The following is a 14,863-nucleotide window of genomic DNA, read 5'->3' on the forward strand; positions in this document are numbered from 1 at the left end:
ACAGCACAATGACACCAGCGGAGGCACAGCTGCCCAGAGGGGTCTACCCCTCCCTCCCCTTCCTCCCTCCCTCCCCTGCTTCCTCCTTCCCTCCCTCCTTCTCTCTGTCTGTCTCTGTCTCTCTCTCACACTCACACCCCATACTCTGTGCAGTCAGGAAGACAGGTTCTGACAACAGGAAGTCAGGGGGTACATCCTGAGGTCCCCAAGGGCTTCCTGGCGTTGACCCTGGTGACAGAGGCAACGCAGTTTGGGGGTGGGGGCGGCACACAGGGTAGACTGGCACACAAGGAACACGCCCTATGGCAGAATAATAATTATTATTATAACAATATCATACATCCAGGACAAACCCAGCTGCCCCAAGCCAACTGCTAAATCCAAAAGTCCAGTAGCATCTCTGTGGGTAGAGGGAGGGGCTGCCTGCCTGCCTGCACCCCCAGGCCTTACTCATACCAGCTCCCCGAGGAAGAGCCAGCCCCTCCTCCTACTCGCTGCTGAGGCCTGGCACATGGTGGGGAGGCTGGCACTGCCAACGCCGCCCCTCCATGTTGGGCACACCTGCACTGGGGGCTAGGCCCACTTCCCCCTGGTGGCCTGGCAGCAAGGGATGGACGAGCAAGCCTGTAAGGGACCAAGTGGTGGCAGCTGTGGAGTGTCACTCCTCTGAGTCCCCTCTCCATCCCCTCCCAGCTCTTCCTGCGGGCCTGCCCGTGGCAGGAAGGGGCCAGGGACACTCATGGCACAGACAGGGCATGCAGAGCGGGCCCATGGCATGCTTGGCCCGCCAGGTGCCATGCAGCCGGCCTGGACAGCTGTCAGAGGGCCGAGTGCGCAGTGGAGTCTGAGGGGCTCCCCTTGGGCTGGGCCGCTGATTCAGTCTGTGGTGGGGCCTCCTGGGAGTTGGGTCCTTGGGCAGGCAGCTGCAGAAATTCTGGAAGCACCAGGTCCTCTTTGCGCAGAAGGCCCCTCTGGTCATGGGCTCCACTGCTCTGCACCCGGTTCAGCAGCTCCACCAGGCCTGGGAATGGCCGCAGAGTCAAGGGGCCCATGGGTGCAGATATACCTATGCTAGCCCACCACAGTCCTGCTGCCCTTACTATGGCCACAGCCTCCCTGACCCCAGCACCAATGTCCCCATCCCTTCCCCTGTCCCAGCCTTTCTGGTCCCTCAACCCCAGTGGACCCTGTTCCAGCCCCAGTGACATCCAGGCCCCTGACTCAGCTCAAGGCTCTCTAAGGCCACCCACCCTCAACGGTCCCCAACCCTTCTGGTCCCTAGCCACCATCATCCCCAATGTACCTTCAATGTCACAGGTCTGCCGCTTCCCAGTGATACTACTGGGTGCCTGGGCCAGCGAGTTCAGGGGCAGTGGAGGGAGGTGGGCGGCCTTGTCCTGGATTGTAGGCGGGCCGCCCTGCGAGAACGTGGGGTTAGAGCCACAACCGGGAGGGGAGGCTGGCGGGCAAAAGAGGGCGCCCACTCCCTCGCTCACCTGGCTGAGGCAGGGGGATATGTCGCCAGCTTCAGTGATCTTCACACCTGCGGCAGAGAGGGCCACCGTTCCTGTCTGCCTCTCGTCTGGACCCCCTTCCTCTTGGGCCAGAGCTGTCCCTTACAAGCCCCCGGGCTAACGTCCCTTACCTGGGAGAGTGTCCAAAACCAATCTCTCGGCCGCCACCGAACTCACTAGCTTCCTCAGATCTAGCGGCTGCTTCTCGCCTGGCTGAGGGGACAGGTCAGCAGCCCGCGGGACAGGCAGCCCGCCCCGCTCCGCCCCAGCCCCTCGGCTACACGGCTCACCCGACGCAGCGCCACCTGTTGCGGGTTCAGGCCGTGCTTCGCCAGGATGGGCTGCAGCGCCTCCTGCAGCCGCTTGGTGGGCTTGGCGGAGATCCGCACCACGCGCTCCAGCGCCGCCAACTCGAGCCTGCGCGGGACCCTGGCGCTGCGGAAGGTCGGAGAGCCCGCCGCGCCTCTCCCCCAACCCACCTGGGACTGGCCGGAGAGAGGGTGGAGCCTGAACTGGGGAGGTGGGACCTCTTGGGGGTGGGGCCTTAGCCTAAGGGGCAGGACTTGGAGGGAGAACAGCAGCCAGAACTGGGACCCAAGCGAGTGCTGGGACCCCCGGACCCTAGACTGGAGCGACAGACACTTACTCGAAAGTGATTCTGTTCTCCAGCCGCACTTCCTGGTCCGCCAGCACGGTGCAGTCCTGATCCAGGACCAGGGCCTTCTGCAGGAGCCAGGCAGGGTCTCAAAATTCCTTCTCCTTCCCTCCTCCCCCATCCCCGGGGTCTGAGGGAACAATCATCACTTCCTCCCAGGGCCTCCACTGGGGCTCCCTAAGGGCCAGAGGGAAGGGCCAGTGGTCGGGTGAGCCATAGAGATGCCGACAGAGTACGAGACCAGGCTAGATAAGAGCCTAGTGGCAAGAATGCTGGACAGACTTGGAAAAGGAACAGAGTTATGAGAAACATGGAGGTGGGGTGGGCACGAAATGGTAATGGGGCTGCTTGGTTAAGGGGCAGGCTTAAGTCCTGGATCATGGGGCCACCTCTTCCTGAGCCAGCTCAGGATCTGCCTCCTGGACAGCTGCCCCTTGTCCCTCAGGCAGTGGGAAAACCAACTGGACCAGCTGGACGCATTTCCTCCCTCACTACCTACCTTTGGTCAGCCACCCAGGCCTTGTCCCTTTTTTTTTACACTTGTCCACTTCTCTCCATTCCCACCTACTAAGGACACTTCTTGTCTCCTCACTGCAAAAAGGGCTCTTCCCCGTAAGACAGCTGTGAGGCCAGAAGGATGCAAAGTATCTGGCACAGTGCCTGGCACACAGTAGGTACATAAAAGTAGCTGTAGTAATTACCACCCCTGGAGGCCCTGCTGCCTGCACCAGCCCAGGGCTGGGAGGCAGCCTCTCCCAGGCAATAGGCCTGTGCTGTGCTTCAGGGACAGGTGGAGTGTGGGTGGTGAAGTTATATTTAGCAGACATGAAGACTCATCAGGGCTGCAGAGGCTGCCTGGGTGGCCCAAGAAAGTGGGCAGAGCTTCTCTTACTGTGGCCCTCATACTCCCATGCTCCAGGCCCCTGAACCTGCCCTGCACTTCTTACCCACCTGTGCCTGCAATGTCCTCCCCCCACAGCTCTGCCAGGCAAACTTGTCCTCATCCTCATCGACGGCCACCTCTTCCATGAAGCCTCCTGGGACCAACCAGAAATGCCTTCCTTGACCCAGAAACTCTCTGGAGCTTCAACTCCTCCTCCTGATCACATCCTGCCTGGCTCACCTCCAGCCTTTGGACCTGGAGGACAGAACTCAGCCTGGCTCCCTCTGCCCCCACCTGGCAGGGGCTTAGGACTGTTTACTGGGTGAATGAAATCCTGACGGGTCTCCCTGGGATACAGCATCCTTCCTTTAGATGTCCCCTTATTGGATGGTTTAGTTTAAGTGAATTTTGCCCTAGCCTCCTCTTTAAAGCTATGCTAGTTTGTACCTAAAGGAAAGTTTTTCATAGGTTGGTTGCAGTTGGGTGCCCCTGGTGGCGGAGGAAGTAAGGGATCCCCAAATGGCCATTTCAGGGATGGGCAGCCTGAACGCTGGGAGTGACAGGGAAAAACTCAGCTCCAGCAGTGGTTTTCCCCTACTCTTCCTCCCAGAGACTATCACAGTGAGGATGATGGATGAAGCTGGAAACCAGGATGGGAATGGAGTGGGGACAGGATTTTCATGGGATGAGAGTGGATATCTGAGTTTGAGAGAGGAGTTGGTGCTGGGTTGATTTGGAGTTGGGCATGGAGCCGGGGGGCTGTGGTGGGGGCTGGAGTTAGGAAGGGGGTGGGGATAGGGGATGGGGTTGGAATTAGAAGTGGAATTGGTGTTGGGGTCGTGGCTGAGCAGAGACAGGAATGGGGGTGGGTTCAGGATCAGAAAGGGAGTTAGAGTTGGGGAACAGGCCAGGTTCGCACCTGCTCATTGCCCACCAGGTAGACCTTGATGTCAGGTAGAGAGAGGCCTCGTTTCTCACAGATGCCTGCCAGCATGTCACGGATGGTGAGGCCAGGTCGGGCCAGGGCCAAGGAGGCTGTGCCATCAGGCAGGTACACGCAGCAATACTTCCCTGGTCGGCTTTCACTCTCACCTTCTGAGCTCCCGAGGCTCTTCCGGTGGCTCTGATTCAGAGCAGGTGTCAAGGGAGGTGATGTGTACACATGCAAGGACACACAGACAGGTACACAGACAACGTAAGCTCACTGGGGCACACACAGGCATACACATGCCCAAGGGCACACTTGTAAGCAGGCAGGATACATCTCCTGCAGGAATACATGTATGCTCACCCAAGCGTATGGGCACCCAGAGACAGGTCCACCCACTGACTGCTACACACGTGCTGTACACACCTGGGCACCCACACGTGCACACACATTGGCTGAAGAGGATGTGCACCCATAACATGCATGGGGCCCAATGTGGTGAGGACAGGAAGAAAGTGAGGAGGCTGAGTGGTTGGCCATGTGGATCAAGTGGAGGATGAAGTGGGGCCGGTGACTTGGAATGAGGGTGGCCACACAAAGGGGCCTGAGTGGTGGCCCGAGCCCACGACACGTCTCCCCCAGCAGTGGGCTCACCTCAGATTTGCTGCTGACAAAGGCAAGAAAGCCGAGGTCCAGACTGGCAGAGGAGTTGAGGGACCCCTGGGACTCTCTGCGCAAGGCTGAGTTTGACGCGCCGCCCCCTAGTTCTAGGGGACAGGGAGAATGAGCAGGCCAGCCCCTCCCCCAACCCCTCTGCCGGGGCCTCTCCCCAGCCAGGCGGACCCTGTTGGAGCCCTTTTATTACAGGGGTCTAACGTGGTTTGGGTTCCTGGAAGGTTCGCTGCTGAGGGGGGGCTTCCCAAACTTCTGGGGTCTAGCGTGGGAACCGAACCACCAGGGGAACATGGGGGTCACACGGACCTGCATTTCGATTTTCACAGTCTTAGAGACTGCGGGACCAGTAGGAGGAAGGGGGTGTTCTCCAGGCTTGCCCAGACTCCCGACCCCGCTCATCTCTGCGGCCCGCTCCTGCCCTCACCCCTGCGGAAGGACATGCGGAGCGGGCGGCCCCCAGGGCCCTCAGAAGGTGGCAGCTGCCCCAACTCCTCCACGCCCAGCGGCAGCGACTTTCCGGGCTTCAGCTTCGGCTTCTGCAAGATACAGGGAAGCCACTGGCACTGGGCCGGGCCCCACCCGCAAGCGGACCGTGGGCACACCCTCGCAGATCTGCACCCGGTCGCCTGCCCCCACAGGCCGTCGTCCGCACCTTTCTCGTGGCGTCAGGGCTGCCGAGGCGCGAGGAGCCAGGTTCCCGCAGGGGGCGACCCTCGGCCTCCGCAAGGAGGCACTCGCGGTACAGCGGGGATTTGACGAAGCGTGCATAGCTGTCGAACTTCATCAAGTTGAAGATCTGCGGAGCCGGCGCCGGGGCGGTGAGCTGGAGAGGGCGCTCTGCGAGCCGCCAGAGTCCCAGACCCAGCCCTGGGGCTTGGCGGCGTCCCCAACCTAGGGAGGGAGCCCCTAGCCCCTAGCCCCTCCTTCACTGTCTCCTCTAGTCTTACCTCTGACCCGCGCCCTGCCCAACGTTTAGCTGGGTCCCAGCATCCAGATTTGCACTCTTTCCCACCCCACCCCACCATCTCTGCCGCTCAGGCTCCGCCGCCGGATCTGGCCCTGCCTCTGCTTCACCGAGCTCCCTTCCAAGGCGCCGCCCCTTATCCCAGGCCGCGCCTCCGGGCCCGCTCACCTGAAGCTGCTGTGCCCGGAACATGTCCGGTCGGGGCTCCGCCAGCACCTCCTCGCCGAGCCAGGCCTGCCTGTCGATGTTCACAGGGCTCAGTGCCTGGCTGGACAGGAACTCCTGGTAGATGTTCCGGGCCTCCTGAGCTAACTGGGGCAGGACGGACAGGAGAAGGTCAGGGGCATGGCTCAGGCCCTGGTCTCATCTCGCCACCTCAGTTCTCCCTTCTCCCCACCTGCTGGGTGTCGCTGGCCGGGATCTGCTGGAAGCGCTCGCAGGCCTTCCAGAAAGTCACGTTCTCAGCACTGAACTCCTTCTTCAGGAACTCCTGGGGGTGGGGAGAAGGAGGCACAGACACAGAGGTGAGACCCAGAGACCCAGTCAGGGGATGTGGTCCAAGAGATTGGTATAGAGAGAGGGCCAAGAGGCCCAGCCAGACAGATAGGGTCAGACAGACAGATGGGATGAGATCCGGAGGCACAGAGAGAAAATAAGAGGCAGAGAGAAGGAAACTTCCCAGCTGGGAGAAGAGTAAGAGAGTGCCAAAGAAAGGCCAGATGAGGCAGCTGACAGAGGAGTCCCACTCTGGCCAGCCTGAAACTCCATCCATGCCGTCTCCCATGCCCCCCACCCTTCCCCCCATGGTGGCCACTGCCATTGCCCTCCCTATCCCACCCCAGGGCTTACAGTGAAGTAAGCCAGGCCCAGCGGGTCCTGCAGCAGCCGCTCGAAGGACAGGCCCCAGCTGGCCACAGGCTGCTCCTCGGTGGGGAAGGGGCTGCTGGGGCCACTGGGAAGGCTGTGGATGCTGAGGGAGCTGCCTCGGCCCTCGCCCTGGCCCTGGGGCCCCGCCGTGCTGCTCAGCTCTGCAGGGGGATGGACAAGTGCAGCTGAGCCTTGCAGCCTTCCCCAGCCCCTGGCCCAATCCCATCTCAGGTACTTTTCCTGGAAAGACAGCAAATGGCAGGGGTATCCCCACGCTGTTTCCACATACACCCCCCTCAGCCCCCACCCCCACCCCAGCCAGGCTTCCTCCACATACTCTGTCACTTACCTCCATCTGAGACAGCCAGAACCTACAAGAAACCCGAGGTAGAAAGTCAGAGTAAGCCCAGGGTGGATTCTCAAGGGATAGTTCTAGGCCCAGCCCCCAGGACTGGAGCTGTGTTCTTCTCTGCCTGGAGGGCCACACTGGGCATTCTCAGCCAGGTCACTGCTTGCTCAGGGTTTTGCTCAGGCTGCCCCTGGCTCCCCTTCCATCATGTGCCAACCACTGTGTGCACTGGAACTTATACCAGGTACACCCCAGTCACCTCTGTTGACCCCCAGCACCCACTGGGTGAGCCTGGGTGTAGAGCATGGTGGGTAGGAACACAAACTTTTAATCTTGTCTCTGCCACTTACTAATTGTATGACTTTGGGCAAGTAACTTGTTTGTCTCCATCTGTAAGTGAGGGATGATGATAATAATAGTTAACTTACTTCTGGGGCCTGCTGTGAGGATCAGATCAGTTTAATATATTTCCAGCATCTAGAATAGTGGCCAGCATGTGGCAGGTGTTATAGCAATGTTTGCTGTTGTCTTTGAGGAAGGAGAGGTGTCTCTGTAACTGATGATCTCCTTATTGCAACTGCAAACACCCCACCACGGGCAGCGCACAGGATGCTATTTTATAGTAGAGAGCAGTGGTTCTCAAACTTTAGTGTGCATTAGAATGATGGCGGGGGGGAACCTCCAGAGATTCAGTTTCAGGAGAGCCTAAGACTCTCCATTTCTGACGAGATCCCAAGCACTGATGCTGCTGGTTATGGACTACCCTGTGAGTAGCTGTAGAGGCCAATCCCTTCATCTGTGCAACCCCCCTTCCCCCACATGCACAACTCTGACTTCTCTGGGAATCCCAACCATTAGTGAAACAGAAAAACCCTCCTTTCAAAATGACTCTTGCAGTGGTTTCCCTCGGTCTTCCTACCTTCCTAGCAAATCCTCCAGCTTCCTCATCGTCTATACACGCAAGGTGGCCTCTACCCCTCTCTGACTCTGTTCTGGGCCCTTTCTCCCTCCCACATCTCCCCAGCTTCAAACACACATAGCCAACTTCCTGCTGACATCTCCACCCAAATGCCTCACAAGCCCTTCCAACTCAGCCAGTCCCAAATGGAAGCCACCTCTGCCACCACCAAAGCAGGGCACGGAACCAACTTCCCTGAATCTGGTTTTCCTCCCATCACCTGGGCTCCTAATACCAGGGCTTGACGGATCCCCAGTTCCTTCCTCCCTCTCACCTCCTACATTTTCACTAGGTCCTGTCACAGGAGCTTCCGCCACCTGTCCCTTCGTTCCATCCCTACTGGAAACAAGTCAGCAAACATCTCCTCCCCAGGAAGCCTCTCCCTGCCCTCCTGGCTGGAATCTCCCTCTCTGTTCCCCAACCTGGGAGCACCCAGGTCACACATCTGTGGGCCAGAGCTGGCCTGCAAATAAGTAGGACATTATTAATATCAGAATGTTTTTGGGTTTTTTTAACTTTAAAGGGGTTTCCCACATTTGAAAGTCAGGAATTTTACATGAAACCCCAGCTTTCTGCCCCAGCTACCATGAGCTTCTTCCCAGCATGGCAACCTTGGCTGGCCCTGAGCAGCAACTGCTTTCCCTAGAAGGGGTTCACACTCTCCTCAGAGGTCTCTGGGGCCAGTTTGATGCATTTATGTTATTTATGGAGGCAGGCCCCAGACTACCTGAGTTCACAGTTGTGCTGTGTGACCTTGGGCAGAGTACTTTGCCTCTCTGTGCCTTAGTTTCTCCCTCTATACAGATGGGGCAAATAATGGTCAGGACTTCAAAGGCTTGCTGTGATTAAATAAGTTAAATATGCATAGAAAGAGAACTCAGAACACTGTCTGGCATGTGGTAAATATTCAAGGAACATTACTATTACTGTTATCGCATTAGTATTGGTGTCTGGCCCTGTTTCAGCTTTCAATTTTGCCAAGCCCTGCGGTAGAGGGAAGAACACAGGGATCGGGTCTGTCAGACACGGATTCAAATCCTAGCCCTGTCCTTTTCTAGTTTTACAACCTTGGGCCCCTCCCTGAGCCTGCCTCCAAGCTGGAGCACAGGGATAAGACATTACGGAGGAGGAGGGAAAGCTTGTGCAGAGGGAGGCTGGACGTGGAATCACCCTGTACGCCCTCCCCTGGCTGCCCCAGGCTTCGCCCTCCTGCCTTTGCACCCACCCATCTGACAGCTGCATGGGAATTCTCTCCCGGGGCTGCAGGACAAAGTCTCAACTCCTGGGGTGTGTGAAGGGGACAAGTTGAAGCCCAAGGTCCCTTCCAGCTGTTCTTTCCCTTTCCTGGCAGCTGCCCTCATGCCTGCACCTGCCTGCCCCATGTTCTTCCTCCCCAGGCTGCTCTGTGGCTGTTCCCAGCCTTGGTTACCGCCCTCCGTCCAGGTCTCCGGGAACCATCCTGACTTTCCCCTCCCACTCCGCGGTGGCCACCTGGCCCTCGCTCCTCCCGCACGCAGCACACACCGGCCTCTCTCTGGCCCGCCCTCCAACCCAGGACTCAGCCTCTCCCTTGCTCAGGGCTATCCACTGCACTTTTCCGTGTGTCGGAGGTGGGGGGTGGGGTGGGGCACGGGATGCTCGTGGGCAGCCCAGGACCCCAGGGAAGGCAGAGGGACCTGGGCTTGGCTTCACTCCTATTTCGTTTTGTTCTTTACATCCTGCTGAATGGGTTGTGTCTTGATGTGGGGCTGGCTCCCAGGCCCCCTCTGGCCCCACTCCTCACTCTGGGAGGCAGTGCAGTTGCTGGGTTACCGCTGAAGCTCTGCCTGAGCCTGACTCATGAACCCCTTCAGCCTCCCCCATTGCCCTCCCCCTCACCTCCACCCTACACTTCATCAAACTTCTATTTTCCCCACACCCCTTCACACTCCTGCTTCCTGCTTTACTGTTTCCTCTGCCTGGTATCTGCTCCTGCTTCCCCCACCCTACGGCTCTCCTGTCTCTGCCTGTTGACATCAGTCTTCCCTAAACACCAGTTGCCCCGAATCCCCCTGCCCACCACACTGCTGCCCACCTATGTGTGGGCCTCTCCCCTACCAGTCTGTAGCTCCTGGAGGGCAGGCCTATACCGTAGGAGGGAATCAGCCTGAACTCCCTCCTCAAAGGGCACCCTCTTTGCCCAGGTGCTCCCAAGCAGCCACAAGGGCCCAAGTTGCCCTCCCCTGCCCTCACAGGAGGCGCTGGCACCCCCTTTGCCAGGGATGCTTTGACTCTGAACGCCCCATGCAGTTCTTCCTGGGCCCCTCTTGCCCCACTAGATATTAATAACCCATATAGCTGGGTCTGAGACAGGAAGGAGATCCAGAGGTGGCAGGGAGCAGGGGTGGGGTCCAATTCCAGATTGACCATTCTGAGGCAAGTAACTTCCCTTCTCTGGGCCTCAATTTCCCCCTGGGTAGCATAGGGCTCAGCATTCCCAACCTCCTGGAGCTGCCAGGAAGGGTGAGTCAGCGAGGCCCCATTTGTGAATGTGACAGGTGTGCAGCAGGGAGAGTGGCATGCTGCTGCTGCCTGGGGCTTTGATCTGCCCAGGCTCCTGGGTCTGGGGAAGTTGTGCTGAGCAGGGCTGGCCTTGCCCCACCCCAGCTTGCCTGAGGAGAAGTGGTGAGTGAATGGGAGAAAAGGGGAAGAAAGGATGAGGAAGGATGTGGTAGCCAAGCGGCAACCCCAACCCATGGTCTGGCCTCAGTTTGCCAAACATTTTTCCATGGAAATGGGCCCTGGGGGAACCACTGGTATCTGAGAATACAAAGATGAGGGTGACCCGACATTTCCTGAGCTCTCTGCCAGAGAGAGAACATGGATGGCACACATCCATGTCACACATCCACGTCCACCCTCCATCCTCACATCCTTATCCTGTGTGGCAGGTATTATTACGCCCATTTTACAGATATGGAAACCTTGGCCCAAAGAAATCACACAGCTGGGAAGTGCCTGAGCTGAAATTAGGGCCCAAGTGTGCCTGACGCTGGAAACCTAAGGTCTCCCCTCCACTGAGCTGCCTTACTGGGTGAACAGGAGACGTACCGGGGAGCTGGGAGCCCCAGGGCCTCAGCCCTTGGGGCATAGATGGGCAAGGTCGATTGGGGTAAAGGGCCCGGGGGCTCCTGGATGAATTCTACCCCCTGGAGGGGTGACTTCGAAGGGAGGGCTGATTTACTGAGCGTCTTCTGGGCTTGGCCCTCTATATCATCATCTTATTTCATCCTGGCTTGGTGTGACTCAGGCCCAGAGGTCCTCTCTGGGTAGACCCACTGAGAACCCTGGCTGCCTGGCTCTTCAGCCTGAGTCAGCTTTGTGGAGCTGGCCTATGGCCCTGAGCTGGACTCCAGGAATGCAGACCAAGGTACAGTGGGCTCTGCCTTGCAGGTCTTCCTGTGCAGGAAGACTAACTGGGCACCCTTAGAGTGACAGGATGCAATAACTGCTCCTCTCCGGGCTTTAGGCTCGCCAGCTCTTGGGCCTTGTCCCGGTACACACATCCTGTTTCCCTGCATGTAGGCCCTTCCCCATGCTGTTCCCTCCTCCAGCTGGCACATCCTTCCAGGACATCTTCCACACCAACAATGCATGAAGTGAGTGGAGAAGTTTGTTCTCCCTCCCGGTCCTCCTCAAGCTTTCTCTATTCCTGACCTACCGCTCTTACCCAAACCTTAATTTTATTCTAGTATTTGTGCTCATGCCTTTGTGCCTTGCCAGACCAGGAGCTGTTTGAGGGCAGGGCCTAGGGCGATGGGCCTTGGTCTTGATGCCTGGGACAGGGCCAGCACTGAGCAGGCCCTAAGGAGGGATTGTTGAATGAATGCATGAGTGAACAAATGAAGTGGCAGTTGGGACTGTGTGAAGGCATCTCTGGAAGGGAGGCTGGGAGCCATCTGTAAGTGACAGGTTTCATTGCAACCCCCTGACAAGCTGAGTGGCAGAAAGACGAGGCTGACAAATGAAGTTGCCTCAGCAGGGAATGACGGTGGTGGTGGGTGGGGTTGGTGGCAGGAGGAGGTGGGGGAGGACGGAGCCAGGCAGTTCTGGGAGGTGGAGGAGACCTGGCATCGAGTCAGAATGGCCTGATTCAAATGTGTGTCCCTCTGTTGCCAGCTGCCCTCAGCACGTCATGTACTCCTTTGAACCTCCCTCAGGAGGTAACTCATGGAAGGAGGCTGACAGCTGGCCTACATCTATGCACATCCGATGCTGGTCTGTCCCTCCCTGTCGCAGCTGAGCATGGCCTCAGAAGGCTGCCCGATGGCCAGCAAGTGGCCGATCTGTGACCCTCGGGATTCCAAGAGGTGGCACAGAGTTCAGAATGGTCCCGGAAAGGGCAAAGATAAACCTGTGTGTGAAAGTCGCTGAGAAAAGCCAGGGTATCTGTGGGCTTGCAGGGCTGGGGGTAGAGCTTGGGGGCCCTCCCTGCTCTGAATGACTCTTGAGTAGAGAAGCTATAGGTTGATGTGGGATGAGCAGAGGCTGGGTCTGTCTCTGGGCCCCCTCAGCTGCCCTGCAGTTCTGGGCACTGCCCAGAAGCAGCAACCCAGTTGCCCTCTGGGGTGGGTGTGGGAGTGGGCGTGTTCCTCCTTGGCCTGGATGCCTTGGGAGGGATGAGCCAAGCACCATGCCTCCAGGGAGTGCGAGGCCCATGGATGCTCAACTTTCAAAGTTACTTTGATGGTAGAGATAGTGAGGTGGGGGACATGGCCAGCTTGGAGGGATTTGCCTCTCTCCTGCCCAATAAAGAGATGCTGGAGGAAGAGGTATGGAGACAGGTCTTGGGAATTAGGAGGAGGAGTAAGGGTGGGGAGTGGCTCAGCTTCTTGGTGAGGCAGGGGATCCTTGAAAAGGGGCTGAGAATGAAGGGGGGCATTGGGCTGACATTTATGGAACCCCCACGGTGGGTCAGGGGGCTTATATTCATTATTCCACTTAATCGTCTCAGCAAGCCTTTGAAATCCGTTTCAAACTCCTCATTTTATAGATGAAGAAAGTGAAGGTCAGAGAGGACCCTCTAGTAACGGACAGCGGAGCTGAGATTAGAACCCAGGTTTCTCTGGACCCATTGGCTTTGTCCCACAGTACTAGGCTGGGGCTGGGTAGGGGACTGGGACACTGGACTTTCCGGAGTTTTTAGGAGGGGCTGGGACTCTGTCAAGTGGGCTGGTGTCCTAGGGAGAGAAGAGAAGCCCGACACAGCCAGTTCCATCTGCTGAAGCAGGTCTCTTCAAGGGCAGCACTCACCTGGATGCCAAGCAGCCAGGGAGAGGGTTTAGCAGCAGCCAGGGGCACCCTAGTGCTCAGCTCCCCCCACCCGTCCTAGTAGCCCAGGAATAGAACAGACAGAAGCTGTGCCAACCAGGCCTGACCCTGCTGACCCATCCCAGGCTGCCCAAGGACTGCTAGTTCTGGCAGGAAGCCTCTGGAGTAGGTCTAGGTGGAGGGCAGTGACCCATTAAGGGCTGCCCCTTACCTGACCTTGGGCATCAGGACACTGGGTGAGGAAGGGGGCTGAGGTTAAGTGAGGTATGGGGGCTTGGGTCCCCGTAGGGGTATACAGGGGGCAAAGGGCATGCCGGGACTCCCTGCTACCCTAGGATGCCGGCAGCCCCAGATGGTGCCAAAGTAGTAGGTAAGAGAGCAGTGGGAACTGGGCCAGAAGCCTATGCCTGCTCTCCTCTGGCCTCATCACCGGGGTGGCCCCAGGTCCCTATCAGAACCATCTGGAAGGTCCTGGGATGAGGGTGCCAGGTTCTACCACCTGCTGCCGCCTCTCCCCAACTTCTCCCGCCCCTGGCAGCATGCAGGCTCTAGCCCAGCCCTGCCGGGTGTGCCTGTTGGGCTCCACCCTGGGTGTGCCCACCCCCTCCCTGTGGGCCTGGCCTGGAGCCCGCACTCACCATGCGTCCGTTGGGGACGCCCAGGTGCTTGGGCTTCCCTGGCATGCCGCTGCTGTTCACGGGTCCCCGCTGCGGGGGGCGCCCACCATGGGGACTGTGGGCAGCTCTGGCCAGAGCCTGCACGGCGAAGGGCAAGCAGCAGAGAGAGAGCCCAGCTCCGCTCCTGCGGGCCCTCACATCCTGAAACACCAGCTCACTACCTCTTTTCTCTTCCACAGGAAGTGTCTCTATAGAAACCGAACCACAGAAAGAAGCAAGGTCTAAGAGAGCGAATGCTTCTTCCTACACACACACACACACACACATGTGCGCGTGCGCACACACACATTCACACGCACATACACATGCCGCCAATGCACCCTTGGCAGTGCCCCATGCAGGCACCAACACACAGCAGAGGCCTCTGTGTGCCCAACAAGGAGCCCAGCCTGGTCTGGTCCAGCCTGGGGAGTTCCAAGGGCACATCTGGACACGCAGAAGTACACATTCACACACCTAGGCAACTTCATACACCCTTCAGAGGCTACCATAGACACAGGGACATGTGTACTGTGATCTGAGTGTCCACTTGTGTACTTTACTCAGCACATATCCCACACCTGCTGTGTGCTGGGCATGTGCACACTCAGCACCCCTCCCCCTGGCAGTTGTGCACATGCAGTTACTACCTCTGTCCTGAGACATCTCCAGGCTGTCCTTTACAGGCCTGTTCCTGGGTGTGGACAAACAGATACATTGCATGCATGGTCATGCACACACAGACCCTTCAGGTGTACAGGTTAGAAACACACAGGTTCTCCCTCGTCAGGAACACCTGAGTGGTCGGTCATATGTATGCACAGCCCTTCGGACATGTGCATGTGACAGGCACACCTGCCTGTCACATATGAACACAGGCACATATGAACTCAGACACCCCAGTGACATGTGCAACCAAGTATGCACACGCTCGCCCACCTGGGCAGGGAAGAGATCAGGCGCATCTGTGCCCAAAGACACGTGTGCGTTTATAGTCATTCACATAAAAGTCCCACCTTGGTGTAGTACTGTCGACTGAAGAGGGACACCCTGCTTCCTCAGCCTGGCCCAGTCCTCAGTTGGCCTCTTTCTTACATGTGCATG

General features: G+C 58.2%; 1 protein-coding gene across 2 annotated transcripts; it reads right to left on the reverse strand.

Moving 5' to 3' along the window:
* Positions 1–305: 305 nt before the first annotated feature.
* RGS14 (regulator of G protein signaling 14) lies at positions 306–13,811 on the reverse strand. 2 transcript variants are annotated; one of them, XM_082623826.1, is made up of 15 exons: positions 13,742–13,811; positions 6,836–6,857; positions 6,469–6,647; positions 6,017–6,109; positions 5,788–5,931; positions 5,308–5,451; positions 5,080–5,191; positions 4,635–4,747; positions 3,972–4,175; positions 2,161–2,237; positions 1,805–1,931; positions 1,646–1,727; positions 1,497–1,543; positions 1,304–1,418; positions 306–1,021 (listed from the first exon to the last, which is right to left on the reverse strand). In XM_082623826.1, exons 1-15 carry the CDS (start codon positions 13,784–13,786, stop codon positions 819–821), a joined length of 1,707 nt encoding a protein of 568 aa, XP_082479952.1. In that variant the 5' UTR covers positions 13,787–13,811; the 3' UTR covers positions 306–818. The 2 variants fall into 2 exon arrangements, with proteins under 2 accessions (XP_082479952.1, XP_082479951.1); XM_082623825.1 differs by adding an exon at positions 3,121–3,206 and having other exon boundaries at positions 1,805–2,237.
* Positions 13,812–14,863: the final 1,052 nt, after the last annotated feature.

This window comes from Mesoplodon mirus (assembly GCF_964341445.2).
Source record: "Mesoplodon mirus genome assembly, chromosome: 5".
Lineage (NCBI taxonomy): Eukaryota > Metazoa > Chordata > Mammalia > Artiodactyla > Ziphiidae > Mesoplodon > Mesoplodon mirus.

What these genes read in the sequence shown, in the direction of transcription:
- RGS14 (XM_082623825.1), bottom strand. Translation starts at nt 13,786, where the DNA reads ATGCCAGGGAAGCCCAAGCACCTGGGCGTCCCCAACGGACGCATG. An exon ending in GCGTCCCCAACGGACGCATG is followed by an intron (nt 6,858 to 13,741) that starts GTGAGTGCGGGC and finishes GGTTTCTTGTAG; the next exon opens with GTTCTGGCTGTCTCAGATGG. An exon ending in TTGTCAGCAGCAAATCTGAG is followed by an intron (nt 4,176 to 4,634) that starts GTGAGCCCACTG and finishes GCTCTGAATCAG; the next exon opens with AGCCACCGGAAGAGCCTCGG.